At 42.4% G+C, this 22,643-nt stretch overlaps 1 protein-coding gene across 3 annotated transcripts in view; it reads right to left on the reverse strand.

The window, feature by feature from the left end:
• LOC144829209 (aromatic-L-amino-acid decarboxylase-like) overlaps positions 1–22,643 on the reverse strand; it is a 799,768-nt gene that overhangs the window by 542,784 nt on the left and 234,341 nt on the right. For all 3 annotated transcript variants that reach the window (XM_078688118.1, XM_078688116.1, XM_078688117.1), the window contains exon 3: positions 3,676–3,789. In XM_078688118.1, the coding sequence (XP_078544244.1) occupies positions 3,676–3,789 (114 nt within the window). The remainder of the gene's footprint in view (positions 1–3,675; positions 3,790–22,643) is intronic.

A 22,643-nucleotide genomic window follows, 5' to 3' on the forward strand; every position in this document is an offset into this window, starting at 1 on the left:
TGATGCAGAGGCTCGCCCTGCCGGAATGAGAGAGGCAGCGAGCAATTCCATCCGTGCCCGCAGCCCGCCCCAGGCGTTGACACACATTACCTGGGGGGTGCGACCTCACTCTCCTCTCTCAGCGACTTTGGCTTCCAATGCAATCTTTGTGAATTCTGGGCAGTGGGACTCGGGCGAGGTTGGCTCGAGGTCCCTTTCAGGCAACGGTGGGCCCGGGCCTGTGGCTCATCTGCTCCGGGGCTGCAGGTCCGAGCCGCTACTGCTACGAAGGTCTCAGGCTACCACAGGGCACACGCACACAGCGTCACTGAGACTCACTTGAGCTTCAGGTGCATGATCACAGGGCACTCCTCACGAAGGTCTCAGGCTGCAAAAAGCACACGCACACAGCGTCACTGAGACTCACTTGAACTCCGGATGCATGATAACAAGGCAATTCTCACGAAGGTCTCAGGCTGCACAAAGCACACACACACAGCATCGCTGAGACTCACTTGGACTTCAGGTGCACGATAACAAGGCAATCCTCACGAAGGTCTCAGGCTGCACAAAGCACATGCACACAGCGTCGTTAAAACTCACTTGGACTCGGGAGCACACGATCACGGGACAATCCTCACAAAGGGCTCAGGCTGCAAAAAGCACACGCATACAGTGTTGCTGAGACTCGCCTGGACTCCAGGTGCCCACAATCATAGGACACTCCTTACGAAGGTCTCAGGCTGCACAAAGCACATGCAGACAGCGTCGCTGAGACTCTCCTGGAAACTTTTGTGTTCCTGAGTTTCCGCAACAGGGAGCCAGCACACCTCGGGCTCTTGAGGATAAGTTACTTCAGGACACAGCACAGCAAAGTCCTTTCAAGCAGGGGGACACAGCACACAGCAAAGTCCCTTTAACCTCTTCTTGGTTAAAACAGCGAACTGCAGGCCAGCCCCAGAACATAGAGCAAGAGTCAGTCCTTTCCTTCAGTCTCTTCAGTTGTTTCTTCCTTGGCAAAGGTTCCTCTTGACACGAAGTAGCTTAAGTCTTGTTCAATCTTGATCAATCCATTTCTCCAAAGTTCAGGGGCTTCAGCTCTCATAGATATACCCCTAAATGTCTTTGAAGTCTTTGTGTTCATGGGCCACTGACCCATGTTCAACCCAATTCTGGGTGCCTCCCTGCCAGTGACACCTTCTTCATTTGATTAGTGGGGGTATGGATTCTCAATCAGTCAGCAGAGATGGGACAATTGTTTTATGGCAGCAACCCAGGCCTCTTCACCTCTCTGGCTACTCCTCCCCCTACACTCCAGATGAAGGTCAGCCTGTTGCTGTCTCATCTCATCCCCTGGGTCAGGACATTCCCCAGATCCTATCACTTTCAAATCCAGACAGTCAATCCACAACCAAGGAGAGATACACAGAAATGTTAGAGCACAAAAACTCAGCCACTTCTAAAAGAGTGGCTTCTAAACACACAATGCAAAAAACACCCTTATAAAAAGATGTGTTATTACATTGTGAGTTCAGGCATACCAAACTACTCTCTCCGTCTTAAGCCTTTGGGAAGATAGGCTGGAAAACATATTACACAGCCTCCCCATTCTGTCCAATGGGCAAGATGGCCTTTCAAAAGTGAAAAATGAATTGGAGATTAGTTCAGTACATGGTATACACCTCAGTACATGTCCTACCTTTCATATGCACTGCACCCTGCCCAGGGGGTACCCTGGACCTATCATAGGGGTATCTGATGTGCATAGAGAGGGAAGGGTGAGGTCTGGCCAAGTGGGTTCACTTGTCAGAACAACATTGCCGTTTAACCAACTGCGCACAGGCACTGCAGTGGCAGGCCTGAGTTGTCTCTTTTAAGGCTACTTGTGTGGGTGGCATACTAGCCCTGGTACATATAGTGCACTTTACTAGGGGCTTTACTAGTAAAGCAAACATATCAATAATGGACAACCAATTACCATTACCATACACAGGGAGCACTTGCACTTTGACACTGATCAGCAGTGGCAAAGTGACCAAAGCATCTAAGTTGGCAACACCATGTCAGAAAAAAGGTGAAGGGGGAAGCAAAACGTTTATGGAACTCTGGCCAAAAGGGCCAAGTCCTAGAGTAAACATGTGGCATTTCTCCTATATGTAGATGATCTTGTGATTTTAGACCAGACAGAAATAGGCCTGCAAAGAAAATTAGACAAGTTTGAGGAATATTGTAGGTGGAAAAAATAGTGGTACATTTGGCTAAAACTAGGATACTTTGCATTGGAAAGTCTAAAAGCCAATGTAATTTGGTGACGAGAGATTGGAATTTGTTGATGAACAAAAATATCTTTGAGTCTGGTTCGAACGGACTGTGAAATGGAAAATTCATATGGAGGCCTTGAAGACCAGGACTATTGGCTGGGTGAGTGGACTGAAAAAATGTAATAAGGCCTTTGGAGAAAAGTCATGTAGACAAGCCCTAAAAGCCAACGTAGCAATGATCCCCCGTAACTGCACTATGGAGCTGAATTGCTAGATATGTGATGAAAAAGCAGGTGGGATGCCCGAGGAGGAGAAGTTCTTGAAGTATTAGCTTTCACTTCCCGGCTCTGACATGATACATGCAATAAGATTGGAAACTGGCATGATTTCCTAGAATATTTTGGCTGCAAAAGGCTTAATAAGGTTCTGGGGGAAAATTGAATGGGAAGGAAGGACAGAAAGTTTCTCAATGGTGCATGAATGAAATTGTGCAAAGTGAACTCAAATAGGCTAGAAGGTTTAGCACCAACATGGTTGCTGTGTGTAAAGTTATGAAAGTAAGGTTGCTTCCGCATGCCCTACAAATCGAAATTTAAAAAAGTGAGCCAAAAGCGCTAGGGAAAGAACTGTAAGAATTGATATTAACCCTTGCAAGATAAATGATATAAAAGCTTTAAATTGTCAGTATAGGAGGGAATTGTTCTTATGGGTCCATTATGATGGCGGGCGGATCACCACCGCCCGCCATCACAACCGCATTTACCCCCGACATATTACCATGGCTGGGGTACCGCGGCGGATGGAAAGTCCGGCCGCCGCTTTTACGTCGGTCGGCAATCATCACGATTGCCGGCCGGGCGTAAAAAGACAACAATATGGTGGCGGTGCCTTGCAGGCACCGCTATCCATATTATGATGGCAGCAGGGGTATGCCTTTCCATGGCGGAGACTCCGCCATGGAAAGGCATGCTAAAAATCATTTTGGGGAGGATGGGGTGCTGCACTTGGGGGACATTGTAATGCCCAAGATGGCAGGCACTGCGCGGTGCCTGCCACGTTGTGCATCGCAAAGCAAAACATGGGTTTTTAATATTTAATTGATGCGGAAACACGGATTTCGACTGTTACTTCCCATTTCTTAGAGGCAATCTCAGAATCAGTACAGATTCTTGTTGAATCTGTACTTTTTGGGTTCTGGATTACCTTTGCACACGTTGAAACTGGGTCTACTGTCCCTGTTGCCGTTAAAGACAGTGCTGGTAAAGACAGACTATACAAGTCAGGTGTACTATAATTTGAATCATACCCTTTACTTTGGAACCACCCTCTCTATTTTACACATAGACATTGCTCATAACACATAGACCTCCCTGTTTGAAATTCGCAATTATGGATACTTCTTAACTCCCCGTTGTAACAGGTGGGGTAAACTCACCCAAGAGAAGCCAATACATCCAATAGCGCCACACAGCATGTCTGCTAGTAAAGCTGGATATGAATTAGCTGTAGGGAAATAGGCAAAGAAGTAGGGGCTGTGCCAGTGGGTGACCTGCAAATGAAAAAACATAGCTGTGAGGTCCCTGTTATTTTATACAGATATATGCAATACAGAAAAAAGGCATACAATATTATCAGCATGTTGTTAGTCGAGAGGACAGACACTGTACTATTCGTGGGCCAAGTGGTGCGGAATATGTTGTCGCTGTAAATTAAGTAGGCAAGAGGAGGGATTTGGCAAGTTACTCTAAACCTGCTTTTTAAACTAGTATGAGGGTTCTGGTGTTATACTGTTTGCAAATGTAATGTTTAATTCATGCTAGTCTACTATCGTTCACATTCCTCTAGCCTCTTGCTGGAAAGATGTTATCCCAATAGTAGGCTTTTCTTCTTTATCCACTTATCTTTGACATTTAGAGGTGAAGCAGTATTAATAACACTGACAACAGTTTGTTTAATATTAATATTTCTTTTATTGAATAAACTGACATTTTCACAAGAATTACTGATGTGAGGATGCACAGATCCTAGATGTGCCAATATTTTTGAAGATTGCGGACAGCTCTGGGAAGACTGACGTGTGTGAGATTGCAGTCCTCCAAAGCGTAGTGGGGAGTTGTACGTTGTTTTTGAGTTTTGAGTTGAAGAAGGTCAGCTGTGAGGAAAGTTTCAATATTCGGAGTGAGGTGAAAGTTGAGCAGCTCATATTGAACATAGCACATGAAAGCTTTTTTTTGTGGTTTTACATAGCACCAACTCGACCCAAAGGTATTGGAGGTCTTTACATGAGCACCAGTTCCGTTACACAAGGACACATTCGTTTTTGGTAGGCACAAGGATATTAAGGGCCTGATTATGAGTTTGATACAAAATGAGGGGTCCCAGTGAAAATACTATTATTTACAATGAATCAAAATACAATTTCAATAATAAGGTACATTGTCATTTAATCACAATGGGCTTCAAACATTGTATTGATACATAATAACCATATAGACAACATAGTGCCCCAGGGTAGAGAGGGAAAGGGGTGAAAGGAAGTGTGGGTGGAAAGATATTGCGCCAGTGAAACAAGATACGATTGCAAAATATCACAATTTATCATACAATCATTCAACTGGTCTCAGATCCCTGAGCCAGTGAGCAGAAAAACTAATATTCAAAAATTTACAAAAAAACATGCGCAAGACGCTACTAATTAATAACTCAAATAATGGTGGCGTCTGCTGGTATGAAATAGTAGCCATCGACGTTTCGACCCCAGAAACTACACATGTAGGTGAAAGTCACACCTTACGACGGGGTCTTCATCAGGTCAAACAAAAACCCAAGAGTACACTGGTTGTGCATGGTCTATGGGTAAAGAATTTCCCACAAGGATAGATGGATCAAAAACTCATCAATAACACACATAAATCAATAAGAGAGAATCTCATGGAACAATAAGACGCGCTGAACGTCATCAGTTATCTCAATTGGCTACACCAGAATTTGAGCCAAAGCGCATATCGGATAATACCGGAGGGTACGATTCATGTGACCTAATCGCATGTCTGCCCCAGCATATTCGGCCTGAATGCACAGCGTTGTTACCATCAAAACGATCATCTCATCTTCAGTTTGTATCTCTCTGCTTAGCTCAAGCCAGTACTTCCGGGTCCGCAGATACCGGTATAACGGTTGTTCGATTAGGTCACATGAATCGCACCCTCCGGTATTATCCGATATGCGCTTTGGCTCAAATTCTGGTGTAGCCAATTGAGATAACTGACGACGTTCAGCGCGTCTTATTGTTCCATGAGATTTTCTCTTATTGATTTATGTGTGTTATTGATGAGTTTTTGATCCATCTATCCTTGTGGGAAATTCATTACCCATAGACCATGCACAACCAGTGTACTCTTGGATTTTTGTTTGTCCTGATGAAGACCCCGTCGTAAGGTGTGACTTTCACCTACATGTGTAGTTTCTGGGGTCGAAACGTCGACGGCTACTATTTCATACCAGCAGACGCCACCATCATTTGAGTTATTAATTAGTAGCGTCTTGCGCATGTTTTTTTGTACATTTTTGAATATTAGTTATTCTGCTCACTGGCTCAGGGATCTGAGACCAGTTGAATGATTGTATGATAAATTGTGATATTTTGCAATCGTATCTTGTTTCACTGGCGCAATATCTTTCCACCCACACTTCCTTTCACCCCTTTCCCTCTCTACCCTGGGGCACTATGTTGTCTATATGGTTATTATGTATCAATACAATGTTTGAAGCCCATTGTGATTAAATGACAATGTACCTTATTATTGAAATTGTATTTTGATTCATTGTAAATAATAGTATTTTCACAGGGACCCCTCATTTTGTATCGCATTGCACCCAGGTCCCTAGTGACTTAGCTGGGTATACCCCTCTAGTTATATATACTGATTATGAGTTTGGCAGTGTGGGAGCGGGATGCCATGCCATACCCCTGCTCCCACACTGCCTAACGTCACCGCTGCCTGCCCCCTAGATTACGGATTACCTTGTGGTCTGGAAGGTGGTCCTTTGGCGTTCTCAAGGCTGCGCCTATTTAAAAGGCACCACAATAAGAGTGCCAAAGCCTGTTCCTGCATGGAATGGACTGTGCAGGCCATGCCATGCAGGAAAGAGGGTACATGCAGACTTGGGGTCACACCATGTACCCCCCTGCATGCATCCCATGGTCCTCACCACCAGGGTTTTCATGGCGGTCTCACTGTCATGAAAGCTGTGGCAGTGAGGAAACTCCAATATGCTTGGCGGGCCGCAGCACACCACCAAGCATATTGGAGACTCTGACCACCATGCCACCACCAGGGATTGCGGATCACTGGGAGTTGTAGCGGTCCTATGGCAGTCGCACCACCGTAGTTGTAATATGGCGGTCAAACCACTGGTGCAGAGTCCCCAACAACCACTGCACCTCCACTGAGATGGACGGCAAAACTCATAATTAGGCCTTAAATGGTTTGCACAGAAGCACAAGATGTTGAGCTAATGCAGAGAATCGAACCAGATTCCCCAGCTCCAAAGTTGTCAGCTCTGGCCATTATGCCACACAAAGTGGTTTAGATAGTCAGAGAGTACATTGCATCCGGAGATAGTCAAGGAACTATGAGAATACTGTAGAGTTATCTGCATTTTTTATTAGTTGTTGTGTAACCATATTTTTTCCTTGCTTTTGTCTTTTTGTTGCCTTGTGTCTGAATCTTTCCCGCAATCTCCAACTCCACACAAGCTAGCGCTTCCACTGCCCTTGTGCATAAGTAATGTAATCACAGATCTGTTAGAGTGATTCAATCTGCAGTTGGTTGCGGTCGATTGAAACTGATGTATGTTAAACAAAGAATTTGCACGTTTTGCAGGTTCAACCCATAACATTTTGCGTTCAGCTCTCCTGTTTGCTGACTTCTTTTTTGCTGGCCTTGGGACTCTGCCAACTTTACCATTGCTAACCAGTGCTATAGTGATTGTGCACTCTCCTTTAAACATTGTATACTAGGCTTATACCCAACTGGCATATTTAATTAACTTGTAAGTCCCTAGTAATGTCGCCCTACCTGTGTCCAGGACCTGTAAATGAAATGCTACAAGTGGGCCTACAACACCGATTGTGCCACCCACTTAAGTAGCACTTTAAACATGTCTCAGGTCTGCCATTGCAGTTGTGTGTGTGTAGTTATAAACTGATATATCAACCTGGCAAAATAAACCTTTTGCCAGGCTCAAACCTTCCTTTCTAATAAAATATGTCAACTCTAGCGTGGACAGCCAAGAGGGCAGGGTGCAGTGTATTTAAAAAGTTGGACAGGTACATATATGTCTTACAGGTCTTGGTAGTGAAAAACTCCTTATTTAGTTTTTCACTACTGCAAGGCCTATCTCTCCCATATACTAACATTGAAGTTACCTTATTACATTTATTAAGGTGTAATTTCCAAATGGGAACAGGTAACCAGATTATGTTTGGTGTCTTTGGAATTGTAATGAAAAATCCTACCTTATGGTGAAGTCGGATTTTAAATTACAATTTTGAAAATGCCACTATTAGAAAGTTATAAGAAGACAAGTGCTGACCATACAAGAAACTTCTAATTTCTCCTCATTTGGAGTGACAAATCTACTTGAGTCTAAAATTTGTCTGGTATTTTATTTATACCTTTGAATTTTATTTTTCAGGAATTAGAAAATTGATTTGTTCGAAAAAGACATACCACATATATTACACATAAATCAACATATAGTTCGTCACAATACTATCAAATCTAAACAACAATACATGAATGACAACATATCATATATACATTAGCACTACGGTTTGTGCTACAACAACAATATTCATAATTTGCACTATCTTTTTTAGGAGTGAAGTATATTCACAAAAAGGAAGAATCAAATGGAGACAAAACAATATCAATGTCATAAACAATATTGGATGAAACTGAAAGAATTAATCAAAATTTCAGTCATTAAAGGAATCAGTTATTCCTAGCTGTTCCAATACTTGTCTCCAATGGGCCGATGCGTTTCGAACTCGCTATTTAAATTCGCGTGTTCTCATCAGGGCTTTTCACTTTTTCCTGCATGGTGCGTGCAAAAAATATGAAATAAAATTCATCAGATCCTATTTTATGTTTATAAAGCCTCTTATTATCACTTTGAGTTTATCTGCAAAGTGCATACCTTCATAGGTTCTCGCAGTTACTTAGGGTTCAATGTATCTGTGCGGAGGTCCCTGTCGCAGTTTAGCTGAAATATGAAGAAACCAAAATTGTGGAATCAATTGCAGGGAAGAGCCCGTCAGCTGATGCCAAAGCTCTCACTGCATTCTCATACCTTTATCGGTGTTTGTCAAATCCAATTTTTTCTTTTCTTTAAGCGTGGAGTTTAATAAGTCAGTGATCCCGCTTTTTATCAGGGGCGCCCATGTGGGTCCTGTTTGCCTGCCTAAACAAAAAGATCATGTATTTGAAACAAGTCCTAAGCAAATAATTTCGAGTGGTTTTCCTACCCATTAATCATGCATACAAGTAAGTACCTGCTATCGCCGCTCGGCGTTGTCCCTGCTGGCTTCTGATTGCAGAATTTGTTCGTTTATTTAATGTGGGCGCTCCGTTCCCTAGAGGGAAGACAGGCATTCAATCACAAATAACTTGCCAGTTTATGCGCGTCTATGCTAGTTCTTGTGCATGGGGGCTTCACATACCTAGTATGAGCTGCTCTCTGCTGCTCTGGGCTTAACTTCCCCTTCGCAGTCGATCTGCATCAATGCGCCATTTTGGAAGGGAGGTGTGCTATTATGATGCATCACATGGTGCGGGGTTTGTGGGACATGTAGTCCACATCAGTTTCTTGAAGAAGTACAACGTGTTATAGTCTTGAAATCTCCGACATGGAGTTCAACCCAGTCTGTAGACTGTTGAATTTTAATATCAGATATGCCTCCTTTTTCAATAAGGCATCATCCACATCCAGGACTCTTTTATTATGCCCTATTGTATACAAGACAGTCCACCTGAAATCCGTTTCTGAATGGCCCTGATCTGTAAAGTGTTAGACCATGGGGGCGGACAGCACCTTATTTTTAATTCGCGATCTGTGTTGTGTGATGCGAATATTAATTTGCTGGTTCGTTTTTCCAATATACAGTTTCCCGCAGCCGCAGATGATTGCATAAACCACATTTTTGGTTTTGCAGTTGCTGAAGTCTTCGTTTGTCCATTTTATGTTTCTGTGAGAAAATTCACTACCCTCAATTGTGGTATCGCAGGATACACAATTTCCACATCTATGGTGGCCTTTGATTTGTTTCAAACCCCATACTGAAAGTAAATCATGCTTGGGTTTTTCTATCCTTGCAGGCAGACTCGAGGGGGGCCCTATATAACTACCAAGGACGCTCCCGTAATAGGTTTAAAACCTTTTCTGAGACATCATCCTCATCGGACTCATCCGGCCCTGACACAAGAGGCAGTAACAACAAAAAGCAGGTCTCTTTTTTAGAGAAGGGTCAGCAAGGCAAACCCAGACAAAAGATACCATGGGAGATGCGCACACGGAAAAACAGCTACAAGTCGTAGCGGCTCCATCTACTATAGTCAATCTGTCAACCAGAATTTTAACACCAGATGAGGAGTCTGTTCTCAACTTGGGATTGAAATTTGTACCAAATAAACGAACGGATTTCACAAAAATAAAAATGGAAATGATTTCTTTCTGCCGCAAAATACGATTGAAGGCCTTCTTTAACAATCAGCCTTTCATTAGTGATAATGAGACAACAGGGTTGAGGAAAAAATCCACATTTATCCCCCATCAGAATATCCCAAAACAGATCTATGCCTTTGAGCAAGTGGTCCTATCCTCTATAAATAAACTTGAGAAAAACAATAAGTATGTCAAGCCAAATTTAAGTAGAGGCCAGCAGGCAGCGCTGAAGGACCTCAGTGAGGAGCGCACGATTATAGTTAAACCGGCCGATAAGGGCGGAGCAACTGTGTTGTGGCCCAGGGACAAATACCTGATGGAAGGAGAACTACAGGTAAACAACCAAACCTGGTATAGGAAATTAGCAGTAGACCCAACTAAAGAAATACAATCCAAAATAGCGGCTTTGATCCAAAAGGGATATGACGGGGGCTATGTGGGACAGAAAGAAAGGGATTTCCTTCTCAAGAAATTCCCTCGCATTCCCCTGTTGTACTTCCTCCCAAAGATTCATAAAAACATGGCTGAGCCCCCTGGTTGCCCCATCGTTTCAGGGTGCGACTCGTGTTTGGAACCACTGTCTAAGTATGTGGACTACTTCCTTAAGCCTTTTGTAAACAAAGTAAGGTCCTATCTCCAGGACACCACTGATTTTTTAATCAAAATTGAAGGCAGGGAGTTTGACCCTTCTAATGAGATCATGGTCACCATGGATGTGACATCGTTGTACACGCAAATCCCCCAAAGTGAAGCACTTGAGGTAATGGAGCTGTACTTGGATATGAGAACAAGACCACATAGGGTCCCTACGTCATTTATTCTGGAAGTTGCAGAACTCACACTCAAGAAAAATTACTTTCGTTTCAATGACGAGTTTTTTGCGCAAATCAAGGGGACGGCCATGGGTTGTCCTTATGCGCCGGACATGGCGATATTGTTTATGGCTGAATATGAGAACAAGTTCGTGGAGAACAATAACCCCTACCAAAAACACATAAAACAATGGTTGAGATATATCGATGACGTGTGGCTCCTGTGGCAGGGGAGCCACACCGAACTGATAGAATTTCACAATTGGCTTAATAACAAACATCAGGATATTAAATTCTCCATGGAGCACAGCAAATTAAAAATGACCTTCCTAGATGTCGAAGTTAGTTGCGCTGATGGGTGTCTAAAATCATCTCTTTTCAAAAAAAGTACAGACCGGAACACCATCCTCCACCCTAAAAGCGCACATCCCAGAAATCTGAGGACCAATCTCCCGTATGGGCAGCTTCTTAGAATTAGACGGAACTGCTCGGAGATTGGTGAATACGATCTACACTCTAAAAAAATTTGTGATGAAATGATCATAAGGGGATACCCTAAAAAGTTATTGAAACATGCACGCAAGAGAGCACGCTATACTCCACGTGAGTGCCTCCTTGCACGCAAAGAGAAAAAAGAACCAGACAAAATGGTCTGTGTTACAACGTTTGGCCCTCACTCCCATCAGGTTCGCCAAACCATATTGAAGAATTGGCATTTATTGGAAGAGCTGGAGTGCCCATTTCCGAGACCACTCTTTGCTTTTATGAAAAATCGCAGCATAGGCCAGCAGATTGTTCGAGCAGATGCAAGGATAGAAAAACCCAAGCATGATTTACTTTCAGTATGGGGTTTGAAACAAATCAAAGGCCACCATAGATGTGGAAATTGTGTATCCTGCGATACCACAATTGAGGGTAGTGAATTTTCTCACAGAAACATAAAATGGACAAACGAAGACTTCAGCAACTGCAAAACCAAAAATGTGGTTTATGCAATCATCTGCGGCTGCGGGAAACTGTATATTGGAAAAACGAACCAGCAAATTAATATTCGCATCACACAACACAGATCGCGAATTAAAAATAAGGTGCTGTCCGCCCCCATGGTCCAACACTTTACAGATCAGGGCCATTCAGAAACGGATTTCAGGTGGACTGTCTTGTATACAATAGGGCATAATAAAAGAGTCCTGGATGTGGATGATGCCTTATTGAAAAAGGAGGCATATCTGATATTAAAATTCAACAGTCTACAGACTGGGTTGAACTCCATGTCGGAGATTTCAAGACTATAACACGTTGTACTTCTTCAAGAAACTGATGTGGACTACATGTCCCACAAACCCCGCACCATGTGATGCATCATAATAGCACACCTCCCTTCCAAAATGGCGCATTGATGCAGATCGACTGCGAAGGGGAAGTTAAGCCCAGAGCAGCAGAGAGCAGCTGATACTAGGTATGTGAAGCCCCCATGCACAAGAACTAGCATAGACGCGCATAAACTGGCAAGTTATTTGTGATTGAATGCCTGTCTTCCCTCTAGGGAACGGAGCGCCCACATTAAATAAACGAACAAATTCTGCAATCAGAAGCCAGCAGGGACAACGCCGAGCGGCGATAGCAGGTACTTACTTGTATGCATGATTAATGGGTAGGAAAACCACTCGAAATTATTTGCTTAGGACTTGTTTCAAATACATGATCTTTTTGTTTAGGCAGGCAAACAGGACCCACATGGGCGCCCCTGATAAAAAGCGGGATCACTGACTTATTAAACTCCACGCTTAAAGAAAAGAAATATTGGATTTGACAAACACCGATAAAGGTATGAGAATGCAGTGAGAGCTTTGGCATCAGCTGACGGGCTCTTCCCTGCAATTGATTCCACAATTTTGGTTTCTTCATATTTCAGCTAAACTGCGACAGGGACCTCCGCACAGATAAATTGAACCCTACGTAACTGCGAGAACCTATGAAGGTATGCACTTTGCAGCTAAACTCAAAGTGATAATAAGAGGCTTTATAAACATAAAATAGGATCTGATGAATTTTATTTCATATTTTTTGCACGCACCATGCAGGAAAAAGTGAAAAGCCCTGATGAGAACACGCGAATTTAAATAGCGAGTTGGAAACGCGTCGGCCCACTGGAGACAAGTATTGGAACAGCTAGGAATAACTGAATCCTTTAATGACTGAAATTTGGATTAAATCTTTCAGTTTCATCCAATATTGTTTATGACATTGATATTGTTTTGTCTCCATTTGATTCTTCCTTTTTGTGAATATACTTCACTCCTAAAAAAGATAGTGCAAATTATGAATATTGTTGTTGTAGCACAAACCGTAGTGCTAATGTATATATGATATGTTGTCATTCATGTATTGTTGTTTAGATTTGATAGTATTGTGATGAAGTATATGTTGATTTATGTGTAATATATGTGGTATGTCTTTTTCGAACAAATCAATTTTCTAATTCCTGAAAAATAAAATTCAAAGGTATAAATAAAATACCAGACAAATTTTAGACTCAAGTAGATTTGTCACTCCAAATGAGGAGAAATTAGAAGTTTCTTGTATGGTCAGCACTTGTCTTCTTATAATATTATATATGGTCCAGCTGACCTTACGTCCTAGGACCTATCTCCCTATTGTCAAAAAACTATTAGAAAGTTGCCATTTTCCTGCCTTAGCTATTTAATGCCTACAGAATGTCTCTGGGTCACTTGACTGGGTGTAGTTGACAGTTGGGCTTTTTGTATTTGACAGCCACACACAATGGGAAGCTTAGGGGTGACTGGATGGGCCATCACTGGCAGGATGGGAGGAAGGAACTAGGCCCAGTTCCTCTTACACTTGAATAGGCTGTTTCCTGCCTCAAGACAAAGGGTGGCAATGCCCCCAGTAGTTAGTTTGTAGCCAGGGCAGTAGGATGGGCACCAGTGCACTTCAAAGGCATGCCTCAAGGAGCTTCTCCTCACTTCAAAAGCTCAACTGGATATAAATACTGGACCTCAGATACAGACTCTTCATTTCACTTCTGGACTTGTGGATACTCTGCCAGGAGGAAGCACTGCTGTGCTGATAAAAGAATTATCACTCTGATGGGCTGCTACTCTGAAGAATTGCGGCCCTACTGACCAGCTGCCTGCTGTCCTCTTGCCTGTGTGAGAAGTAGTGGACCTGCATCTCTTGAACCCAGACCTCAGAGTGACTCTAATGGCTAGTTTGCAGGCCTCCTGGTCTGAAGCCTCAGGGACACAACATGCTTCCAACAACCTTGCACCTGCATGTGGACTCTACCATCTGTGAGAATACTCTGCCAAGATGTGCCTCCCCATTCCTGGACCCTTGGACGTGGGCTTAAGGTGCTCTCTAAGCCTCTGTGGGTCCAGCATAACAGATACATTTCCTCTGCTGTGTGTCGCAAACCCAAGCAGAACGGACACATCACCACTGCTGTGTGGGTTGAACCCATCACAAAGACACGCATTGCATCGTGGTCCATCCGAACTGCCTCCGTGCAATGTATCCTTGGTGCAGGCCCTTGCACCCCACATCAATAGTAGCCTCGACGATTACTCCAGACTCCACATTGCAGCCTCGCAGGTCCTTGTAATTGACGCATCGCCTCCACTGTGCGAAGCATCCTCGACGCTGGCCATCGCAAGCTCTCATCGACAGGATCCTCAACGATGACACAAGACCTCACACCGCAGCCTCGCTGCTTCTCGTAACCGATGCATCACTTCAGCTGCGTGACACATCTTCGACACGGATCCTCGCAATAATCTGCAAACCAGGATTTAAGTAGGAGTGGGCGGAATTGCAGTAATTTCGTAATTCTGAGTTACTCCATTGAAGGACAACCCTCACATGATGCATTTTCCATGATGTGGCGCAACTGCACCATTGTTCAACCTCATCTGCTCAGCCTCCTCCAGTTTGTTCGGCATACATTAGGTGGTTTGCTTAACCTACCTTCCTCCAAAAGTTATTTTTTGATGTGGGTGGGGCTTGTAGTCAGTGTGTTCTCACAGTGACCACTTGTTTGAGGGGGTTACTAACGTCAGCCTTTCTCCACACAATGGCAGTGCTTAGTGTGCTATTTAGCCAGTTTGCAATGCAACGCATCTCAAAGGTTTTTAGACTATCTTGGAGAGTCATCGATAAAGTGAGATGGATGGTTTAAATTGTATACCAACTGTATTACAGCAATGGGTGGAAAAAACTGATATTGAAAAATTCTTTGCTGCTCAGTCTTCTTGGGAAAGAGGCACAACCATCCTTGAACACTCTCCTAACCATCCCACACGTACCCGCATAACTGCTAGAGATTATGATAAAAATCGCTAAAGCTGTTGATTGTTTTAATGTGTATCTTATGAATGAACCTCACATTGCATTGCAAAGACAAACATTTTACAGAAGAGTTTAACTTCCCAGTAAACCCATTGATGCATAGGTAGAAGACATATTATTTCTTGAGTCATATGTGAATTTGATGACATGATGGGTTAATATATTAGAAATCTAATATTAGTTAATTGTTTTAATTGAAAAATTCAAGAAAAATTATGAAGGCACAAGTGACGCTCTCTTACGAAACAGTTCATACTTTCAAGAGGGTGGAGCTATCTATCCTTCCTGTCAAGGAATTAGTCGATGCACAACAACTCGCAAACCAAGAATGTACCATCAAGAGCACACTTATGAAGGCAAAACAAGAAAGCAGAACTAAAGACAAATTGAAAGATAAAGATAGAGGGGCTACTCAGAAATGTAAAGTTACATATGAGTAAATCTACATGTTTATGGTTATGTTACACTTTATAGTAAATTTACAAATTTTTGCTGGTCATCATTTATGAGTGTAACGTTACTACAAAGTATTACATGTCTCCACCCCCTGAAACGATGACGTGGAGTTTATATAAGAGTGTAAAGTTACTACTTGAAACTTTTCCCACGTATGAGGGATCTCTGCCACTGGGGTGAGATCTCCCTGTGGTAAAGTATGGGAAAATATATTGATATTTAAAAAATGTGTATAAACATTTAAAATAAATATTTATGTAAATTGGTTTCATACAGTTAATTTAAATCTAAACAAATAAAAATGCTGCAGCTCTGTTAACTTAATGCTCAACTAAGCATTTCACGTATTGCAGCACCAGTGGTTGGTCATATGTGGTGCTGGACTTACTCCAGGTCTGTTGCTTGAATACATGTACTGATGTTGTGTGTCCTTTTAGGCTGTAGTAGCTTTAGAAGTACAGTGTTTTTAATATCAGTGGCCTTACCTTTGTGGGTAGGTGCATGTCTACCTTGCCCTCCTGTAACCTCTCCTTACTCCTCCCACATTCCCTCCTATTTAGCACTAAGTATTCCTCATTTTCCAGCCACTCCCCTGTCCCGCCTACATTTCCACTTAAACGTAGGCATACGTGTTTGGAGATCTCCGCTGCTGGGTAGAGATCTCCTCACAAAAACAGTAGGAAAGAAGTAAACCTCCACATGTAGGTGTCTGAATAGCATTTTGTAGCATGTGAGTAGTACTAATAAATGTACTATAAAATGCAGGTAATGAATTAGCTCCACTGCTCTTTACAGTGCTAAAGCTATTTTTGTGGTTCAATTTCGCACTCAGCCAACTATAAAAATTGCCCAGCTACAGGAAATAGTGCTCCAAGTGTAGAAAGGAGCCACTTTTCTACTGAGTGCAAAATATTGAATTAGAAAATCAATTTAGCTCAGAGTGACAGAGTTGAGTCATCAGATGTCAGAGTAATCATGATCCCTGGCATAAGGACATTGATTTAGATTCTTCAGAATCTCAATCGAACATCCATTAAGCCTCAAACTCTTTGAGTATTGATGAGAAACCATCTGTACCATCAGTTTGTAATATTTCCATTGCCAAAGTGCTTGTGAATGTTCTAGCAGACTCTGGTTCAAATTACATTGTCAATGAAAAAACAAAAGTGGTCCAAGAATGTAATGAATAAAATGAGTGTGAAAACGTTGTGGTACTGTGAACATTCAATTAGTATGTTGGGTTTGTCATTGCTGACATTCAATTTAATAGAGTTAAATAATAGAAAACATATGTGTAGTGATAGAAGGACAACAATTATTAGAAATGTAATAACAGGGAATTTTGGAGATGACTATGAAACCCGGAAGCACAACACCAGTTTCCTTTGTTTTAGATGAGAACCAGATTATTGACCATATTCTCTCACAATGTAAAGAAATATTTTGTAATTACTTGGGTAAGGCAGAAGTTTTCAACATGAAGTCCGAAGAACAGAGAACACTATTCCTACAAAGATTACATTTCCCAATGTTCCTTTAAGCAGTGGGCAGGAGCAAATATGCTTAGAACATGTAAAAAGATGGATTTATTGAACCCATATGCTCTTCAAAATGGGTGTCCCCACTGATTCTTTTGCATAAAAGGCAGGGGCGAAGCTATGAATATGGCGCAGTGGTAGCATGGTTCATACTGTTGGGCGCCCACTCTATCCCAAAAAAGTATGTTTTTATCCAAGACCAGAACATGGGGTAAAGGGGTCTGGAGATATAAGATATTGTGACCTCCAGTCCTTAAACACATTTTAATAGACTGCCATCCTCCTCCCAAATTCAAAGATTTAATCATCATCATAGGTACAGCAAAATACTTTTCAATATTAGATTTGCTGTCTGCTTACTATTCACTTTAATTGACATGAAAGTTGCAAACATTTAACTACTCTATACCTCCTGATTGGGCCTTTTGCTATATGTGTATACCGCTGCCTCTGTGTTTCAAAGACTTATGGATAAGTTATTTGGAATCATGAAGCGGTCACTACATTTCTGGATGATATCTTGGTATTCGTATGTTCGCTTGAAGAACATTACAGTATTTTGTGCTACATTTTTTAGATAATTCAAAGTAGGGGAATGACCCAACAGAAGTTAGAGTAAAGTGAATATGTAAACAAATTTTGGCACAGTATTTCGTGCATAGGGAATTAAACCAAAATAATCTCCGGTCAAGGTCATAAAGGACATACAAATTCCTAAATACAAGGATCACTCAGCCTCAATACTAGGATAGTGTGAGTATGAGAAGACTCATGAAGAAGAATGTCAATTATTAGTGGACACAATAGATGACTTCTGATTTTCATGAAATAAAGAATAGTATTGTAAAGTCTCCGACTTTAACATAATTTCAGCAGAAGAAAGAATCCACTGTTACTGTGATTGCCAGTGGTATGGGTCATGGAGTCGTTTTAGAACAACATTTCAAAAAGTAAGTCTGACGGATATTAGAATTGTTTTTAAGTCTAAAGCCCTGCCAGACGGAGATACTTCACAATAGAGAGCGAGAGATGCCTTGGGATGCATGTTTGTGTGGAACATGTCAAGATGTTTCTTTGAAGTAAGCATTTTACACGGAAGATAGATGATAAAACCTGTGTTTCTTCCTTTAAAGTAAAGATATTGATAAGGCAACATCTCATTTACTTAAGATTTGTCCAAACCTTTTTAGTTTAATTTTGATGTTAAATATTTAGCAAGTAAACAGTACTACATGGCAGAATGTCTTTCTTGATTACCAAGCGATACCAAAGGGGATGGTAGACGGAGCGTTTGAGCAAATCAAACACTCACTCCCAGTCAATGGATCTGGGTTTAATCCATCATCATTCTTTAGCTCACTCCAACACCCCAGTTCAGACATCGCTTAGTTCGCCCTAAATTGGCAGGGTATGCCCAGACGTGGGTCCCTTGCTCACTCTGCCACTGGATTCAAGATAGCCTGGCTGATGAGGGTTATGAACCCGAAACCGGTCACAGGATGCTTGTTTCTGGTCCAGGGAAGACATGGCTTGGCAGTTCTGGCTGGACTGTTCCCATGAGGCACAGGGTCAGACTGATTTGCATATGGCCATGTCTGAACTGAAATGGTGGAGTGAGCTAAAGAATGGTGATGGATTAAACCCAGAACAGTTGACTGGGGGCGAGTGTTTGATTTGCTCAAACGCTCCGTCCATCATCCCCTTTGGTATTTCTTTGTTACATGGCAGTAAGGATGAAAGTGAAATTAATTATGTTTTGGAGGAATATGTTGTTTTCGGTTTCTGGTGAATTTAATTGAATGAAAGATATGCAGATTGAGCATTGAGTTGAGTTTAAAATGTTGTAATTAGTAGCGGGTCTCGTTAAGGGTCATTAAACACTGATTTTATAAGTATTTTGGATGGTTAGTTGGTAGTAGATAATTGAGTGTTTTTTGAGGGAAGATACGTTTGTTCTTTCTGAAAGTTCGAAGTAAGAACTTTCCAAGGTTGCCCACAATGTATATTTGGGAGAGTGTGCCACAGAATAACTGTATGATACGATTTCAAAGTATGTAATACTCAAATTCCATTAAGTATTTTAAACTTTGCAAAATGTCTTTGATTCCAATTCTCTTTTATGAAGATAATTGCAGCAATTAAGCATGGATTTCTTTGGTCCTTATCAATCATTAAGTAACAGGACACATCATGTTGCATTATGTTGTTCTTTTTTACAAATACCCATGTTATGTTATGTAACTGAAGATGTGATTAAGTTTCTTAAATAATGTTGTTTCAGGGAGGGTTTCCATTTTCAATCACCACAGAAAATGGAGTGCAATTTTGATCTGATAAAATCAAGGAAATTTCTTCTCTTCCAACTGTAATTTACTTTTTTGGAGCCACGAGTCATTCAGTCTGCATACAGTTACATACAGTAGATCTGTATGTAGTCTGCACAAAGTTTAATTCAGCCACGCAGTAAAGTCAGTGGAGCAGAATATAAAGAGAACACTCAAGTCGACTTCTGCTTGTTACATTATACAATACTATGCGTTATCAGTAAAGTGTCGGCTCGAGTCAGTCTGATTGGAATTTACTATTTAAAGGTCACACATGCATGCCCTAGTTAATGTCTTATTATCGTGCACATCAAGCGTAACATGCCTCTGTGAGTGAGTGTACTTACGGTCATTTAACAGGTCCGGACCGGCAGGCAGTTTTGGCCTGGTGGCGGCAGTGGCACCTTTATTTGTCTGACTTTAGCCCGGTTAATATCCTGATGCGCAGTGTTGTCCCACTGAATGTTGAGACGTTTAATAGCACTAACTCAGCCCGAGGGTATTGGAGGGCTCCAGCAGAGTGATTGGGGTCTTGTGTTTGCAGGGGAAGTCAGACCCTCACTCCACAGCACCACCATGCTCACAGGTGTCCCGAGAGAGATTATGGCCCCTGTCTATGTCTGCTCAAATGCAGGGGGCTCAGGGGTGCCATCCCCTCCGCTGTCCCGCTCGGCCTTTAGCAAAAGCAACGCCATTCAGCTGCAATTTTATTAACACAGCCCTGGCCTCATAGCACCAATCCGAACAGGCTTGGGTCACCAAGCAATTTCCTCCACACTCCTGGGGCCAAAGGGGGCACCCCCAGGGTGTCGGATAGGGGTGCCTTCTCTCTGCTTCCCTGTGCCCGCACTTCGTCTTTAATGACTAACTCAGTCTCCATTTTAGCAGGGCGGCTGCGTGACTGCTGGCTAAGGCCTTGGAGTGTCAATCCGTGATGGCTGGGCCTCTCTGTTGCTGCTTCTTCCATCCTGTGGGGTAGGTGGAGGAAACCTCTAACGTATGAGTACTAACCCCCTCGGCTTACTTTTAAGTAAGGACACAGCTGAATGGGCCCTGCCGGTTGAGAACTTCGATTTCTTCTCCTGATTCCATCTGTGTGTGTCAGAAGGACTGAAGCATTAATGATAAGTGAGGCAAAGGCGTTCATGAACTCTTGATCTGGCATTCTCCCAGGTGATGGTACAGTCCAGTCTGCTGCCAAGGTTTCAAATTGCTATATGTGACATTTTCATAATTTCATTGTAATTATGGGTCAGCCACTGCAGTTGTTTGCACCAGTTTTAAGATCTTAGAGTTTTGCGATCTAATTAATTTCTGACATTTTTTTGTTTCCCTTTCTACATTGCTACATTTTTTTTCTTGCAAGAAAGTGTCACGCATACTCGTCGAAATGTCACTCATAATTACATTGAGATTTTGAAAATGTCACCTTTAGCAATCTGAAACCTTGGCAGCTATGAGTAAGTCTGGAAAGGGGCCCCTCCATGCACTTTGCAGGGAGGCCCCCTCAGGTTTTGTTATGCCACTGCCCCCAACCTCCCCCCGGGGTCGGCCGAGCACTTGGCCAGGGCCGGTTTTGGTTCCCAGTCCGGCCCTGCCACTCGCGACCCGAGTGACAAAGTACCATGTTAACCACACCCCTTTCATGGAAACCCCTGTACATTATGCTAATTCTAGACCTTAAGGGATTTATCTTTAAACCAAGGAATCAGTAAGATTAATGCCTTATAACGCCATCATTCGTTTCCATTGTGAAAGGGAAACGTTCTGAGTCAGAGATCCGTCCCTCCCTTATCATTTACAGAATGCCACTGTGTCCTTGAGGAGGTGTTTCCTAGCTCACAAAGATGCCCTGTAATTTACACCTCCTGTTATCTCGAGGTTGTGCATTATTGTATCCTAAGGGCACAGCATTGCTCCAGATTAGCAACACCTGAGTCAGCTTTCATCCGACAGCTGCGCCACAGCGTCCCTTATCATTCGTAGTATTTGCTTAGTACTATTATTTACATGTATTATGCCGCTTTCAGCAGATACTTCTATATTTATTCTTCAAATTATAAAATGTGTTTTTTCATCTTTGTAAAAAGCTCTCACAACCATATGTTTATGAAATTCTGGGCATGTTGGGCATTTGGGATTGTCTTTCAGATAAAGAACTTTACAGTGTTTAATTTGTGCTGGTGCTCACAGGTGGTGGGCCCGAGAACACAGTTTTGAAGCCCAGGGGTTATTGTTTTTTATCTTCCTACTTTGACACAGAGAAAGAGAGAGAAAGGCAATAAAAGAGAACAAAAAATTGAAAAATATGGGGAAACAGTGAAAAAGGTAGAAGGCAGAGATTAAAATGAACCTACAAGAGTAAGTCAAAGACATAGAATTTAAAAAGTGGTGGTAGACAAAGGCATGGGATGGAATTTAGACGGGGCTGCCTTGGTATTTGCCAGCCCTGGCATTCATGACCAACAGTGGCAGGCTCCTATGGTGAACTGTGGGCCTCTAAGCTTATTTTTACTGATTTATTTAACAAATCGCACACTGCGCAGTTTACCTCATTTAGAACTATTCCCCTGAGCCTTGGAACTGAGGTGAGTTGGGGCGGTCTGAGTTGTGGAAACAGTAGCGAAAGTCCTCCTGACAGCCATTCATTTCGGCCGTCTATGCCAGAACGAATGACTGAAGCAAGGAAAAGAGCTGTAATACCCCTCGTGCCAAAGTGACAGCCATCCCCTCTGCCAGGGCTTGGTCTGCTGGACAGACAGCAGATTCCAGCAGTAATCTCATTAAACAAAGACGTCAGAGCCTCAACTGAGCTCAATACTTTCTCCGCGCTTTCTCTTTGTTTTCCCTCCCCTCACTTTGAAGACATTCACCACACACCTTTTGTTCTGATGTCTCCACCCACCAATTGCAATACACGTATATATGGGTAAGGCATTCAAGCAGTGCCCGAAGGACTGGTCTGACAGGTCAACGTGTGTTTTTAATGTTGAATTCCCTGATATTAAAACAAACATTGCCTGCAGCAATCTCAAATCCATTCAGTTTTCCATATTTTGCAAAACACTTTACAGCGTGTCTTTACAAGTTCAAAACTGCTCCAATTTGCAAACGTTGGACAACTTGTTAGATATCTGATTCACTGATGGGGGCCATTTTTATTTGGGTGCCCGGGCC

The sequence above is a fragment of the Lissotriton helveticus genome, chromosome 4_1 (genome assembly GCF_964261635.1).
Source record: "Lissotriton helveticus chromosome 4_1, aLisHel1.1, whole genome shotgun sequence".
In the NCBI taxonomy this organism is placed as follows: domain Eukaryota; kingdom Metazoa; phylum Chordata; class Amphibia; order Caudata; family Salamandridae; genus Lissotriton; species Lissotriton helveticus.